Genomic DNA, 15,892 nt, shown 5'->3' on the forward strand with positions numbered 1-15,892 from the left:
TTTATTTGAGCATGAGCTTTCGTGAGCTACAGCTCACTTCATCAGATGTTTACCGTGGAAACTGCAGCAGACTTTATATACACACAGAAATCATGAAACAATACCTCCTCCCACCCCACTGTCCTGCTGGTAATAGCTTATCTAAAGTGATCAACAGGTGGGCCATTTCCAGCACAAATCCAGGTTTTCTCACCCTCCACCCCCCCACACAAATTCACTCTCCTGCTGGTGCTAGCCCATCCAAAGTGACAACTCTTTACATAATCAAGTCGGGCTATTTCCTGCATAGATCAAGGTTTTCTCACATCCCCCCCACCCCCATACACACACAAACTCACTCTCCTGCTGGTAATAGCTCATCTAAACTGACCATTCTCCAGGTTTAAATCCAAGTTAAACCAGAACATCTGGGGGGGGGGGTAGCCTGTTTCCTCTTGTTTTTTCCTACCCCCCCCCCCCCCCAGATGTTCTGGTTTAACTTGGATTTAAACCTGGAGAATGGTCAGTTTAGATGAGCTATTACCAGCAGGAGAGTGAGTTTGTGTGTGTATGGGGGTGGGGGGGATGTGAGAAAACCTTGATCTATGCAGGAAATAGCCCGACTTGATTATGTAAAGAGTTGTCACTTTGGATGGGCTAGCACCAGCAGGAGAGTGAATTTGTGTGGGGGGGTGGAGGGTGAGAAAACCTGGATTTGTGCTGGAAATGGCCCACCTGTTGATCACTTTAGATAAGCTATTACCAGCAGGACAGTGGGGTGGGAGGAGGTATTGTTTCATGATTTCTGTGTGTATATAAAGTCTGCTGCAGTTTCCACGGTAAACATCTGATGAAGTGAGCTGTAGCTCACGAAAGCTCATGCTCAAATAAATTGGTTAGTCTCTAAGGTGCCACAAGTACTCCTTTTCTCTTGTCTAAAGCAGTTTCTCGCACCCAAAGTTCTCTCCAGTGGTTTCAGCCAAGCCTGAACTTGTGATGTAAACCTCCGGATAGGGTTCACTCCCCTTAACTCTTCCTGTTAGATTTTGTTTTCCCTCTGATGTCCTCTCAGTCCTTCATTTGCTTTCAGCTCAGACTCGTGGTAGGTGACTCGTGAAGGAGAGAGTGCTCAATTGACATGTAAACAATAGATGATACAGACTTTAAGGTCTTATTTTCAGTGTCTAGACACATAACTCCATACACAGTATCTGTACATACATTTCACGATACTAATGACCAGCGTGACACTGGCTCTCGTTTGAGAACTCATGCGACATTCTTTGGTGAACCCAAATGTACATACCAGAATCAGGAGATTCCTGTAAGCCCCTTGACAGCTGGCAGTACGAGATTCTTGGGTCATAGTCCCCAAATCAAGGAATGTAAAATGATGGTGCCCTTGGGGGATGGACACTGTCCTAATTACCTGTAAAGCCTCATAGAATCATAGCAATGTAGAGCTGGAAGGGACCTCAAGAAGTCATCAGGTCCAGCCCCCTGCACGGTGGCAGGGCCAAGTAAACCAAGACCATGCCTGACAGCTGTTTGTCCAACTTGTTTTTAAAATCTGCCAATGATGGGGATTTCATGACCACCCTTGGAAGCCTATTCCAGAGCTTAACGACCCTGACAGTTAGAAATTTTTTCCTAATATCTAACCTAGATCTCTCTTGCTGCAGATTAAGCCCATGACTTCTTGTCCTACCTTCAGTGGACAAGAAGAACAGTTGATCACCTCTTATAACAGCCCTTAACATATTGGAAGACTGTTATCAGGTTCCCCCTCAGTCGTTTTTTCTTAAAAAAACAGGGCCTGTTTAGTCTTAGCCTTTCTTGACAGGTCAGGTTTTCTAAACCTTTGATCATTTTTGTTGCTCTCCTCTGGGCTCTTTCCAGTTAGTCCACATCTTTCCTAAATTGTGGTAACCAGAACTGGACACAGTCCTCCAGCTGAGCCCTCACCAATTCTGAGTAGAGTGGGACAATTCCCTCCTGTGTCTTACAAACAATAGTCCTGTTATTACACCCCCAGAATCATATTAGCCTTTTTTGTAGCTGCATCCTGCATATTCAGTTTGTGGTCCACTGTAACCCCAAGATCCTTTTCAGCAGTATTTCTGCCTAGCCAGTTATTCCCCATTTTGTAGCTGTGTATTTGATTTTTCCTTCCTAAGTGAAGTACTTTGCACTTGTCGTTATTGAATTTCATCTTGTTGAATTTAGACCAATTCTCCAATTGTCAAGGTCATTTTGAATTTTAAACCTGTCCTCCAAAGTGCTTGCAACCCCTCCCAGCTTGGTGTCATCTGCAAATTTCATAAACAGACTCTCTACTCTGTTATCCAAGTCATTAATGAAAATATTGAATAATACCAGACCCAGGACAGACCTCTGGGAGGGCTTATCTAATGGAGTCCTGTAATTTGACAGCAAGCCATTGATAACTACTCTTTGAGTATGGTCTTTCCACCGATTGTGCACCCACCTTATAAAAATTTGATTTAGACCACATTTCCCTAGTTTGCTTATGAGAATGTCATGCAGAACTGTGTCAAAAGCCTTACTAAAATCAAGGTCTACTGCTTCCCCCCTTTCCACTAGGTCAGTAATCCTATCAAAGAAGGAAATAAGGCTGGTTTGGCATGATTTGTTGTTGACAAACTCATGGTGTCTATTCCGTATAACCCTATTATCCTCCAGATGCTTACAAATTGATTGTTTAATAATTACTATCTTTCCAGGTATTGAAATTAGGCTCACTGGTCTATAATTTCCGAGGTCCTCCTTGTTCCCCTTTTTAAAGATAGGTACTATGTTTGCCCTTTTCCAGTCTTCAGGGCTTTCTCCCATCTTCAGGAGTTCTCAAAGATAATTGCTAATGGTTCTGAGATTGCTTCAGCTAGTTCCCCAAGTATCCTAGGATGAATTTCATCAAGCCCTGCTGACTTGTATACATCTAACTTATCGAAATATTCTTTAACCTGTTCTTCCCTGTTTTGGCTTGCATGCCTTCCCCAATTGTTAATATTAATTTGTGTTGAGTATCTGGTCATTAATCTTTTTAGTGAAGACTGAAGCAAAATAGACATTAAGCACCTCAGCTTTCCTGATGTCCTCAGTTGTTATCTCTCCTTCCCTGCTAAGTAGAGGACCTACACTTTCCTTCCTCTTTCTCTTGCTCCTAATGTATGTCAATCACCTCTTCTTACTGCTTTTTATGTCTCTTGCCAGGTGTAACTCATGTACATCTATGGCACTACATAAATTATACACAGCAATAACAATGATGAGGGTTATCTTAAAAGACAATACACGCATATCATCAGGTGATCTGTGAGTAGAGAAGGATGGGTGGAATTGATCCTTAGAGGAAGTCTGCACTACTTTCTGAGTCACATGGGCTCAGTATCCCTCATTCCCCTTTGGAAAATAACCTGTCACTGCTGTTGCTGGTGATTCTCCTGGCTCACACCTGTTGCTGGCAGCAGTGATCTGCCATGACTGGGGTTTCTTGCTTTGGTCACCTTCTGCCCAGAGTGTCCAACGTACAGTAAGCAGATGTCCTAGCAAGCCTGAACCACAGCAGTGCTGTGCAGAGCCTTGACAAGGAACAGAGTGTGGGGCTTGTGGACAAGAACCCAGGAGAGGGAGCTCTGGAGATATAATTTGTGATTTGCTTTGGTTTGATACTGTTCAACACTTCTGGCCTTTTAAACCCCATGAAGGGAATCTGGCCAGAAGCTTTGCTAGCTGCTGCTGTTTGGTTAAATAAAGTCCTGAAAATAAACAGGAAATCTCAGAGAGGGTTGCTGCTGTTGTTGTTATAACAATATTTTTTTACTTAACCGGTGAACTTCCCTCCAGCTGTTCAGACCCTGCTGCTGTCATGCTTACTACATGGGTTTGCAACAGCAATCCTTGCTCTGGGGGAAGGTGGGGGAAGTCCTGGCCCCTCTAAAGTCAATGGCAAAACTCCCATTGACTTCAGTGAGGCCAAGATTTCACCACATGTGTGGTAACACGTCTCCACTGGGAGTCATTACATCTTCTACCTCCTCACCAGTGGCACCATATTGAGCGAGGAAGGAAGCTGTCCGGCTCCTCCATGCCATAGCGTGATCTGGTCCGGTCTGAGAGGGCAACTCCATTATCCTGCAGCTAGTTGTGGGCATGTCAGAAAGAGCCTGTGGGATCCTTAGGTAGAAATAAAAAAAAGGAAGGGAAGGCAGCAGGCATTTGTGAGTGTGGCTGTTATGAAACGAGGCTCCGACCAAGCATCTGTCTGATCCTCTTAATGGGAGCCAACAGCGTCCCTGGTGGGAAACCTGGTGGGAGGAGGTATTGTTTCATGATTTCTGTGTGTATATAAAGTCTGCTGCAGTTTCCACGGTAAACATCTGATGAAGTGAGCTGTAGCTCACGAAAGCTCATGCTCAAATAAATTGGTTAGTCTCTAAGGTGCCACAAGTCCTCCTTTTCTTTTTGCGAATACAGACTAACACGGCTGTTCCTCTGAAACCTAATTAAAATGAAAACAAGAGCTGAGCTCGAGTGTTCAGGTATGTCACAAGTGTCAGATCAAGGCTCTCCTTGCTCCCCCCTTACTCCCTTCTCCCCATGCCACAGGCCTGTCCAAATACATGTCTGTTCCATTGGAACCTTGCTGACCAGAGTGAAGGAAGGTTGCAGCTGTGCTGAGAAAGGAAGATAATGAGTAGAGCTGCTTGGACATTTTTCCTTGAAAAGGTTTTTTGATGAAAAATGCCCTTTTTACGCAAATCAGAACACTCAACTCTTTCTTCTGCCCCTGCCCCCTTGAAACAAAGTGTTTTGATAGTGCTGAAACGTCCTTTTTTTGACACTTTCGGAACAGGACATTTTGATTTTTTTCGCCTTTTGAAATGAAATTAATTGGTTTTCAGTACATTAAAAAAGTTTTAAAAGTTCAAAATTGGAATGAAATCCTTCAGTTTTATCAAAATGTTTGTCGACCCCAAAACCACTTTTTCCCTTGGAATTTCATTTCCTGGAAAATGTTGACACTTTTTGGTTACGTCCCGTTTTGGAACAGAAAACATTTCAAGATTATGGAATTTCCCCATGAAACACAAAAACCCAGTTCCCGTTGAGATCTGATAATTAGCAACAGGAAATGGAGCTGTCTGTGAATGATCTTGTGACCACTAGGTGGCGCCAAACAATTGAAGATCAATAACAGCATCTCATGCCATTAAACCAGTGGGAAATGGAGGAAACAGGATGCCACGGGTGGATTTCTCTTCCTGGGATGGGGGTTTGCCTGGTAAGTTACCTAGAATCACAACACTGGGAGGGTAAAGTGTGGCAAGCAGGGCATGGGCTTAAATCTGCCATCTCTGGGTATTGGGTCTAGCCGAGGCAGGGAGTTAGTGGGACAAAAGGGAGCAGGGTGCTCTGGCTTTCCAAAAGAGAACTGAATCCTTGTGGTGTGTGTCACATCTCTGGGCAAAGCAGTCACAGGGTTGTGTCAGGTGTGGTGTGAGATCCTTCCTCTTCCCTGAAGGATCGGTGATCTTGAGCTAAGGGGGAGACTGGAGGCCAGTGTCTTCAGGCTGGAATTTTCTGATGAGCCAATACGTTATCCAGGGAAAGTATGCTGTCCCGCAGGGCACTGAAATGATGTGCGCACGCTCCCAGGTGCCCTTACAATGAGCAGTACAGCAATCCGAAAGGCTGGCATTGCCCTGTGCGGGAAGGACCCTATGGCGACCTCAGGCCAGGCGAGAGAGCCAGGAAAAGTGTGAGATAAGCTCTTCCCCCTCCAAACAATGGTGGAGAATCCTTCCTAAAAGTTGGCGAGCCCTTTGCCCCCCCTTATGGCCCCGCCCCACCCCTTCCGCCTGTGGCCTCTTCCACCTGAGGCCCTACCATGGCCAAGCCAGAGTGAGCAGGGAGCCATGGACCCTTCACCTGGCCTGGGGGGGGGAGAGAAGGACAAGAGCAGCCCCCTGCCCCACGGACTCCGCCCAGGGCAGGGGGAGGGCTTGTGGCTCCCCACAGCTGCCCACTATGGCTCTCCCTGACCCAGCTGTGGCCAGGGGATGGGGCCTCAGAGCTGCGCAGCCCGAACATGGTAAGAGCTGCGTGGCCGGGCAGCTGTGGGGATCCGCGAACCCTCCACCTGCCCTGGGGGGGGGGGCCTGGGGAGCGGGGACATGGGCTGGGAGTTGCTCTTGCCCCCACCTCAGGCAGGCGGAGGGTCGCGGTACCCCATGCTGCCTGGCCTCCCGGGCTGGGCTCCAGCTGCCGGCCTGGCCTGGGGGGCAGGGCCTCGGGAGGAAGAGGAGGAGCAGGGGCGGGGAGGCCCGTGGCAGAAAGTGGGAGGGCCATGGCCCCCTGACCCTCCCAGTTCCAGCACCCTTGCCTCCAAAGCTGGCCATGTTCTCTGCTCTGGCTCCGTCCCCTCCACGGCCTGTTACAAAAGCCGGATGATACTATTGCATGGTTTATCCCGGGCAAGGAGTGGCACTGACTGTCTCCAGCGTGGTCTAGGGCTTGGAGAGAGACTCTCCCTGAGTTGCTGGCTAAGGATCTGTGAATCAGGTTAGTCCTCTGTGGATGGCGGCTCTGCCAGCCACGGCTGGCTTTGAAGGTTGTCAGTTTGGATCCGGTCCCAAGTCTTGAGGCTGTGCCCTGGGCCGTATTCTCTGTGGAGTTTTCACACAGGGAAATTCTTTCTTCCTCTCTGGAGACCTCGGCCATTATGGTTTTATGGAGGCGAGCGCTCCCCTTAACAATCTGACCTTGTTCATAACTACCTGGAGTGGGGGGAGGGGGGTCATATTCTAATCACTCCTCACCTCTGGCCCTGGACTCTTTCACCCTTTGTCTGTTTGGGTCCGGGGTTTTGTGGCCATTTGGATAATTAGCTCTCTGTTGGCTCAGTAGGTTGGTTTTTTCACCTCCATTTTGGAGCATTAGAAGTTAGGTTTGAGGATGATGGGGATTCAAGCCCATTGCTGCTTAAGCATTGCGTTACTTCATCTTTTGATGCCAAAATCCAGATAACTGCATTCAAAGGTCTTTTTAACGTTCCTTTTGTTCTGCATCCAGGAAGAGCAGCAATCCATCCCATTGCTAAAATTCTCTCTGGGTGAAAAGTGCCTGAGAATTAACAGAACCAGTGATGTAGGATTGCAGCTGGCTTTGCCAGAGGCTTGAACGTCCATTTGAGAAGACATCAGCCAAAGGCCACACATGGGTTGCACAGAGGAGTTCAGAAAAATGGCATTTTGGACTAAGTGGAGGATCTCAATAACCAACTTAAGCAAGAGTTTAATTGAGTTCTTGAGATTCCCCAAAAAGAATGGAGTCTGGTGACTGGGGGAATGTATTTTGCTGCGAGAATAGTAGAGGTTTTAGGAATGACAGCTGTATCAGGGCCTCAGTTCCCCTGATCCAGCTGAGTTTCGATTGGCATGATGTCTACTCTCTGTGAAACAAGAAGGAGTTCTGCTGTGAGAATACACATGGGTGGACGCGATGGGCTATACAAACCTACACGGGCCAGAGTCTAATGAGGCTCCAAAGCATGGGATTTTCAAAAGCACCTAAGTGACTTAGGAGCACAAGTCCTTTGGCTCAGCTCCTCAAAGGTATTGAGATACCTGACTCCTACTGAAATCCAATGAGATTTAGGAGCCTAAATGCCTTGGAGGATCTGGGCCATTGTGCCTTTATGCAGAGGTAGAAGCCAAAAATTAGGCTCCTGTTTTTGAAAACTTTGGCTGTGGGGAATTTAATCTTTGGAAAGACTGAACACAATGAGAGTGGGGAGTGAATTCCTGGGATCCAGAGCTTTTAGGGAGATGGGTATCTCTGATGGTTGGCAGTTGGACACCAGGGGAAGGGTCCCTACTAGTTTGGAAGTGGCGTATTGTGTGTGTGACTGCTGTGGGTTGCAGATGAGGAATCTAAAATTCCCGGCAGCTTGACTAACCCCAGTGACCCTGCACTGGCTCTGTGACATAGCACATGTGTAGCTGAACCCTGGATATTGTTTGACTCGAAAGCTTTGTTTATTTTATTTTTTTTACATAAGAGTTCAGCCAGAAGTTCTGCAGTGGATATGACAGTACGTCAGAGGGGTTGAATGCTTATTACTTGTTTGTGCTCTGGGCCCAATCCTGGACGGAGCTGAGCACCTGCTGAGAAGAGCTGAATCTGAATATGACGACTGTATTATTAAAGGTTGCCAGGAGCTGCCTTACAGCGGTGACTCTAAACCTTTCCAGACGACTGTACCCCTTTCAGGAGTCTGATTTGCCTTGTGTACCCCCTAGTTTCACCTCCCTTAAAAATCTACCCGCTTACAAAATCAGACATAAAAATACAAAAGGGTCCCAGCACACTAGTACTGAACAACGGCTGACTTTCTCAGTTTTACCACATAATTCTTAAATAATTCGGCTGGAATAGAAATATTGTACTTACATAGAGCAGTATAAACAAGTCATTGTCCGTATGAAATTTTTGTTTGTGCTGACTTTGCTAGTGCTTTTTATGTAGCCTGTTGTAAAAGCAGGCAGATCTCTAGATGAGTTGATGTACCCCCTGGAAGACCTCTGCGTACCCCTACTTCCACTGCCTTGAAGAACATGCTGGCTGCTGGTAAATAAACATGGACTGTAATATCTGTAGCTGCTGCATGAATGTTTCTCTTCACGTTGCAGATTGCTGACAAAATGGCTCCATTGCGATCCGGGAGCCCAGTTCTAATCTGATGCCACGTCCTCCCTTTTCTTTTAGCACTGAAATGATTTTGGGGCGGGAGAGGAGTACCAGAAGATATCCAAGATTAGAGCTATTAAATAAGACAACTGGCCAGTTCTGACGTTGAGGGGGACGTACTTGCATCTTGCAGCTCCAACAGCTACACAAGCCATTTGTCCTTTGCTGTAATGTTTTGACGTCACCTTACTGTCTTAATGGCATTATAACCCCATGGTTCAGAGCTGACTGTCATGTCTTCTGTACGTACAGTGTACACGGTGCAGAAAAAGCCGCAAGTTAACACTCCACTGAACGTGAAACTGCTACCGGCGTTTCACTGAGTGGCATAATGAGCCACACAGAGGAACCAAAAACGAACCAAACATGCTGTGCTAATTAATACATTGGCAGACAGGGGAACAATAGTTAAACTGAATTTTAATAAGTTCCATAGCAATTAATTTATTATTGGGATGATGGATGGGGTTCATTTAGGGCCAGATTCTGATACACTTGCTCACACAGACTGGTATCTTACTATGCGAGGAGTCCCACTGATTTCAATGGCAGTACTCCAGGACTAAGGCACGGCTCTGCATGAGGAAGTATATCAGAATCTGGCCCTCAACACTGCAGTTACGGTAGGTCCAAAACCAAAAGGATTTCTAACAGTTAAATACCGACAAATGCGGTAATATCCAAGGACTCATTTGGAAAGCGCTCTGCTAAATAATTCATCTTTGACTTCTCAAACTTTATTGTAAATATTTTTGTTTTCCGTTACAGGAACCCAAGGAATTTCGCTTGCCAAAGTAAATTGCTGGGACTGGCCTGATGTCTGCATGAAGCAGAATGTCACTCAATTTCCCATTACCAAGATGTATGAGAAGGGAGCAAGACCACTGACTTACACTGGCATGCTTGGAACAGCGGAGCTGCTCAGATTCCTCAGGCTGTGAGTGTCTTGTTGATGCCAGTGTCATTAGTATTTCAGCTTGACATTTCTGAAGGCTCTTTAGTGTCGCAGAACCGTAATCCATTTACATAGTAATAGTTTGGAACCTAATTTTAGTTTCAACACCAGGCTTAGAGTTTAGCTGGTAGGTCTGGAATGAGCTTAACAACCTTCCACACCTTTTCAGTGTCAGGAAACAACTTTTTTTAAAGGTTACGTCCATCCACTGGTTTGACTCTCCCTGTCACAATAGAGAGACACCTTATGTTTGTTTATTGTTTGGAGAGTCATGACCTACGGGCCTCCAAACTCAGGTCCACAGGAGCAATCATGCTCCAACCCTCCACTTGGCAACCTGCTGACAGCTCCTTACCCAGGACCCGTGAAGCCTATGCCCAGTTTGAGGCTCTGCCCCTGAGCTCCTATTGGCAGAATTCCTGAGCAGCTGATTGGTCTGCTGGCCCTACTTAAGCCAGCAGCAGTAACAGGAAACTGTCCAAACAACTGGGATCCATCCCGCTCCCCCAGTTTGACTTCCCGGCATCTGACTTGTGGTTCTGATATCCATTTTATCTTGTGCCTCTGACCCCCTGGTATCCTGATCCAGCCTGACCCGACTTGTGGTTCTGATCTAAAGTTTGTTTTCTGCTTCTGATCTACTGGTATCCTTGACTCTTGTCTCATGACTGTGGACTCCTGCTCTGACCACTAGGTCTGGCTGCCCACAACCCAGCCGTGACCACTTGTTTGGACCACAGTAACTGCAGGGCCAAGCCCGGTGCCCACGACCCAGCCGCACTGCCACAGCCACTGGAAGCATAGGACTCCCCTGAATGGGACCTCCTCTTCCAGGTGGATACTCAGGCACTGCATGTTGCTCAGATGATCAGGGACAACCAGAAGCTGCAGGAGCAACTGAGGCAGCTCAGCACCGCCAGTGCCACCTGCCATACCCTGGCATGAATGGTTCAACGGGAACCGCAGGCAGTTCCAGGGTTTCATGAACCGATGCCGCCTTCTGTTTCTGATGTGTCCCAGAATCTATGCCTCTGACCAGGCCAAGGTGGCCCTGGTAATCAGCCTGCTGATACGAGAAGTGTTAGACTGGGCCTCCCCCGTGCTAGAAGATCATAGGCTGGTGCTGTCGAACTGGGTTGCCTTTCTCCAGCTAATATCAATCATCTTCAATGACCCACCCTGAGCTCAAATGGCCGAGGCCACCCTGAGGAGACTTCGGCAGGGGCACAAGGCACAGCGGCCTCCTATGTGGCACACGTCCGGATACAGAGTGCAACTAAACAGTGCAGCTGTACCAGTTCCAGTGGGGGCTTGCAGGAAGAAATCAAAGACAAACTGGCCTGGGTAGAGATGCCTGCAGGCCTAGACACCCTTGTGGACCTTGCCAACTGCATAGATGAGCAGCTGTGAGAATGAAGAAAGGAGAAAAGATGTTCCCTGCAGTTCCTCTACAGGCCTACTGGGACGTCACCTTCTGTATCGCCCACCAAAGCTGTGCAAGCCAACCTGCCTCATCAGCGCCTCACTCTTGAAGAAAAAGAACGGCGCCGTCAGTGCCACCTGTGCTTCTACTGCAGCGACCCTGGCCATGTCATCTCGACCTGCCCAGTACGAGTGCCAAGCAGCTTGGGGAAACAAGTCAGTCCAGACACAGTGAAGAGAACCGGCCTGGTCCTTGAGGGAAGAGAATTTCCCTGTACCCTAGTCTTCACTGAGACCCACCCTGAGCCCCATCCAGGGGCTTCCAATTTGCAGGTACCCCCTATCCAGCTGCGCATCCTGAGAGATCTCCAGCAGATCCCCCTCCAAGAGACCCTCATCGATTCGGGAGCAGCAGACAATTTTGTGGATCCAGCTACAGCTCAGGCCCTACAGATTCCCCTGCGACATGAGGCCACACCGGAGATGATTGGAACTGTTGATGGCTCTCCACTGTCTTTGGGTCCTGATGTGGAGGAGACTGTCCCCCTGGAGGCCGTTATTCAGGGACACAGAGATAATTAGATCTGGAATGATCCATTCTGCACATTTTCCCCTGATAGTTGGCGTCTCCTGGCTAACCCTTCATGATCCCCTCATTCATTGGTGAGAACAGAAGGTCACGTTCCCATCAGAATTCTGCTGATGGTGCGGCCAGGGACCAGGAAGGGTTGCATCCAGGCCCAAGAAGGTTCAAATAGGTATAGTTGCCCACATTGAAACACCTACTCGGGGAACTGTGGAATTCTCCCGCCCCCCAGTACTGCAGCTATGCTGATGTCTTTAAAAAAAGAATGCAGAAAGCCTCCCCCCACATTGGGACTATGATTGTCCCGCAGAACTCCAGCCAGTGGTGAAAATATCGTTTGGGCGGATCTACGCAATGTCAGAGCCTGAACTGGTAGCGTTACGAGGACACCTCCAAGAGAACCTGGCCTGGGGGTTCATCTGCAGGTCAACCTCACCAGCCAGTCCTTTAATAAAAAAGGACGGCAGCCTCCGCCTCTGTGTTGATTACCGATCCCTAAATCAAATAACAGTCCAGAACCACTAAGCACTATCCCTTATCTCTGAGTTGTTGGACCATGTGGATGCTACCCACATATACACTAAACTGGATCTCCAATGAGCTTACAATCTCATCCATATCCAAGAGGGGGACTGTCTTTCAGACCTGCTATGGACAGTTTGAATATTTGGTCATGCCATTTGGATTGACTAATGCCCCAGCAACATTTCAGCACTTCGTTAATGGTGTGCAACAAGACCTCCTGGGCCAGTTTGTAGTTGTATACTCAGATGATATATTGGTCTTCTCAGATGATCTGAACCAACACACCATTCACATCTGTACAGTCCTGGAGAGAATCTGATATCACGGTCTATACGGTAAACTCGAAAAGTGCGCATTTGATCAGACCTCAACTGAGTTCCTAGGTTTCATCCCATCCCCAGCAGGAATCAAGATGGATCCACTCAAGGTCCAGGCTGTCTGCTACTTGGCAGCCCCCCCCACAACGTGTACAGCCTATAACGTTTTCTAGGCTTTGCAAACTTTTACTGGAGGTTCATCTCAAATTTTTCTAAACAAGCCAAGCCCCTCACTCCCCTGCTCTGGAAGAATGCCCAGTTTCACTGGTCGCCTGAGTGCCAGCACACATTCAAATAACTAAAGCTTGCATTCACCACTGCTCCACTATTGGCCCACCCAGACATGGCACAAGTTTTCATTGTGGAAGCCTGTCTCTAGCACACCGATTGGGGCAGTCCTCTCCCAGAGGCACAGACCCAAACAAATATGGCATCCTATTGCCTACTACTAGACAAAGCTTACCCCATGCTGGGCAAAACTCTGGGATCTTGGACAAAGAGTTCATGGCAACTAAGGCTGCCTTTGAAGAGTGACACTACTTGGAAGGGGCCTGTTGTCTAGTCCAAGTATTTACTGATCACAGGAACCTGGAGCACCTGTGCAGGGCTAATGCCCTAAACCATTAACAGCTCTGGTGGGCCCTAGTCTTCTCCTGGTTCAACTTTACCTTGATCTACCATCCAGGAAGTAGAAATGGCAAGGCTGAAGCCTTGTCCCAAAGGTATGGCTCTGACCCATGATGCTCCTGTCCACAGCCAGCCAATGTTCTCAGTCCCATAATGTCCTTAATGCAACCCACTGCCAGGACTTGCTGATTCTCATCCACCCTGCCTCTGTCTCTGGAATTCCACCTGATGATGTGGCCATTATTGACCAAGAACCACACAACACCCAGGAGGGGATCATGTTCATAAGGGACTGCATCTATTTCTCCCTTCCTCTTCCCTCCCTCCAGACTGGCGAGAGTGGCAGTTCTTCAACTGTGCCCACAACTCCACCCTGCCAGAATACTTGGGGTGATATAAAACCCAACGATTAACATCCTAGTACTTCTGGTGGCCCGGTATGTGCTCCACAATAGAGACCTTTGTTGCCTCCTGCCAGGTGTTTACCTGCACCAAAGTACCACACCAGAAACCTCTGGACACCCCATTTCAGCCCTGGGAGGCAATTTCCTTGAACTTTGTGGTAGAACTACCAGAATCCAGCGGTTTCACAACCATCCTGACAGGGGTGGATCAATTTTCAAAAATGGCCCACATCATTCCCTGCACGGGTTTAGCCTCTGCAGGGGAAAATGCCCGGCTCTGGATAAACAACGTAGTCATCTTCATGGCCTCCTGGATCACATCACCTCCGACCGGGGGCCCCAGTTCACTGCCTGCTTCTGGTACAAGGCCCTACATCTATTAGGGGTCTACGTGCACCTGTCCTCTGCCTACCATCCTCAGTTGAGTGGCCAAATGGAAAGAATCAACCAAATCCTAGAGCAATACCTATGATGCTACACTAATCACCACCAGAATAACTGGTTTACACTATCCCATTTTCCAAATTATCATATAATAATACAGAATATGTATGCATAGGCCAGAGCCCCTTCCTTGTCAACTATGGGTACCACCCCTGATTTCACCCACAACTATCAACATCCTGCCCCAACCTCTTGGCCTTTGACCTAGGTCAACATGTCCATCACATCCAAGAAGAGGTGAAGGGACACCTTGAGAAGGCAAAGGAGGACTACAAAAAGTATGTAGATAAGCATAGGCAACAAGGACCCACCTACTCTGTAGGACAAAAGGTATGGCTTTCTACAGAATTAACAGACCCTCTCGGAAGCTATACCACCAGTTCCTTGGCCTGTACCAGAGTCAACAACAAATCAACCCATCACCGTTGAGTTCCAGCTCCCTAAGTCCCTTAAAGACCACCCTATATTCCATGTCTCACCTCTAAAACCCTACACTGAGAACTCATTTCCCCAACAGACCCCAATCACTACCTCTACCAGTGCAAGTACACGGTCAGGAGGAATACGTTGTCCATGAAGTCCTTAATTTCAAGGTCAAGTGGAGTAAGTTATGGTACCTGATTGACTGGGAAGGTTGCGGGCCCAGAGATATGCACTTGGAAGCCAGCTGAGAATGTTAATGCTCCTGGCCTGGTTTGAGCCTTCCATAGGAGTCACCCGGAGAAACCTGAACCCATGTTGCCTAGAGAGCGCCCCTAGGGGTGGGGGAGATGTCATGACTCACAGGCCTCAAATCCAGTTCTGTTGGAGCAGCCATACTCCAACCCGTCACTTGGCAGCCTGCTGACAGCCCCTTACCCAGGACTGACAAAGCCCAGCCCCAGTGTGAGGCTCCACCCCTGAGGTCCTATTGGCGCAGTCCCAGAACAGCGGATTGGCCCGCTGTCCCTATTTAACCCAGCAGCAGGAACAGGAAGCTATCTGACCAACTGGGATCCACCCTGCTGTGAACTGTGTGCCTTGTGCTCCGGCTCCTCTTTCCCTGGCTTGGCTTCCTGACATCCCAACCTGGCTTGACTCCTGGCGTCTGACTTGTGGTTCTGCTCTCCATTTTCTCTCCTGCCTCTGACCCCCTGGTATCCCGACCCAGCTGACTCTTGACTCCAGTCTCGTGACTGTGGACTCCGGGTCTGACCACTAGTTCTGACTCCTCACGACCCGGATGTGACAACAAGCCACAATCTTCTGCTGTTAGTTACCTGGGCCGTGATCCAGGAGGGCACTTTGGGTGAAATCCTGTCTCCATTGATGTCAGTGGCAAACTCCCATTGATTTCCATGGAGCCTGTAGGTCACCCAGTGTTTACACACACACACGTGCACATGCCTGTGGGCTGCTCTAAGTTTTGCAGGCTCAGGGCCCACTGTGCTGTAAGGATCACTGGTGTGCAGCGTTATCCAGCCCTGCCCCCAGAATACCCCTCCTGCTCCTAGAGCAGACCCAGGAGGACTGGCATAGAGCCATGCTGCAGGAATCCCATTGTCTTCACTGGGGTCAGGTTTTCACCTGTTATTTTAACCAGGGAGCAGCTCCATGGACTTCAGTGGGCACTGGATGAAGTCCCCGGTGCAGATTGGAAGCTTCCAGGATCCTAACTCTCAGAAAAGACGATGCAGTGTGAATCTGACCCATGCCCTTCCTGGCTTGTGGAACAGAGCCATGAACAACTGTTGCCACTCCTGAAATAGCTGACACCTCATTCAGAGCAGGAATTTATCCTTCCTCCTCCAAACACAAGAGTCCACCCAGCACTAAAGAATCCCAACTTGGATATTTTAATCCTAGCCAGCTACCGCCCAGG

General features: G+C 48.3%; 1 protein-coding gene across 7 annotated transcripts in view; it reads left to right on the forward strand.

The window, feature by feature from the left end:
* Positions 1-15,892, forward strand: part of TXNDC16 (thioredoxin domain containing 16) — an 82,550-nt gene that overhangs the window by 44,884 nt on the left and 21,774 nt on the right. For all 7 annotated transcript variants that reach the window (XM_073350120.2, XM_073350126.2, XM_073350119.2 and 4 more), the window contains one exon: positions 9,520-9,688. In XM_073350120.2, the coding sequence (XP_073206221.1) occupies positions 9,520-9,688 (169 nt within the window). The remainder of the gene's footprint in view (positions 1-9,519; positions 9,689-15,892) is intronic.

The sequence above is a fragment of the Lepidochelys kempii genome, chromosome 6, assembly GCF_965140285.1.
Source record: "Lepidochelys kempii isolate rLepKem1 chromosome 6, rLepKem1.hap1, whole genome shotgun sequence".
Classification (NCBI taxonomy): Eukaryota; Metazoa; Chordata; order Testudines; family Cheloniidae; genus Lepidochelys; species Lepidochelys kempii.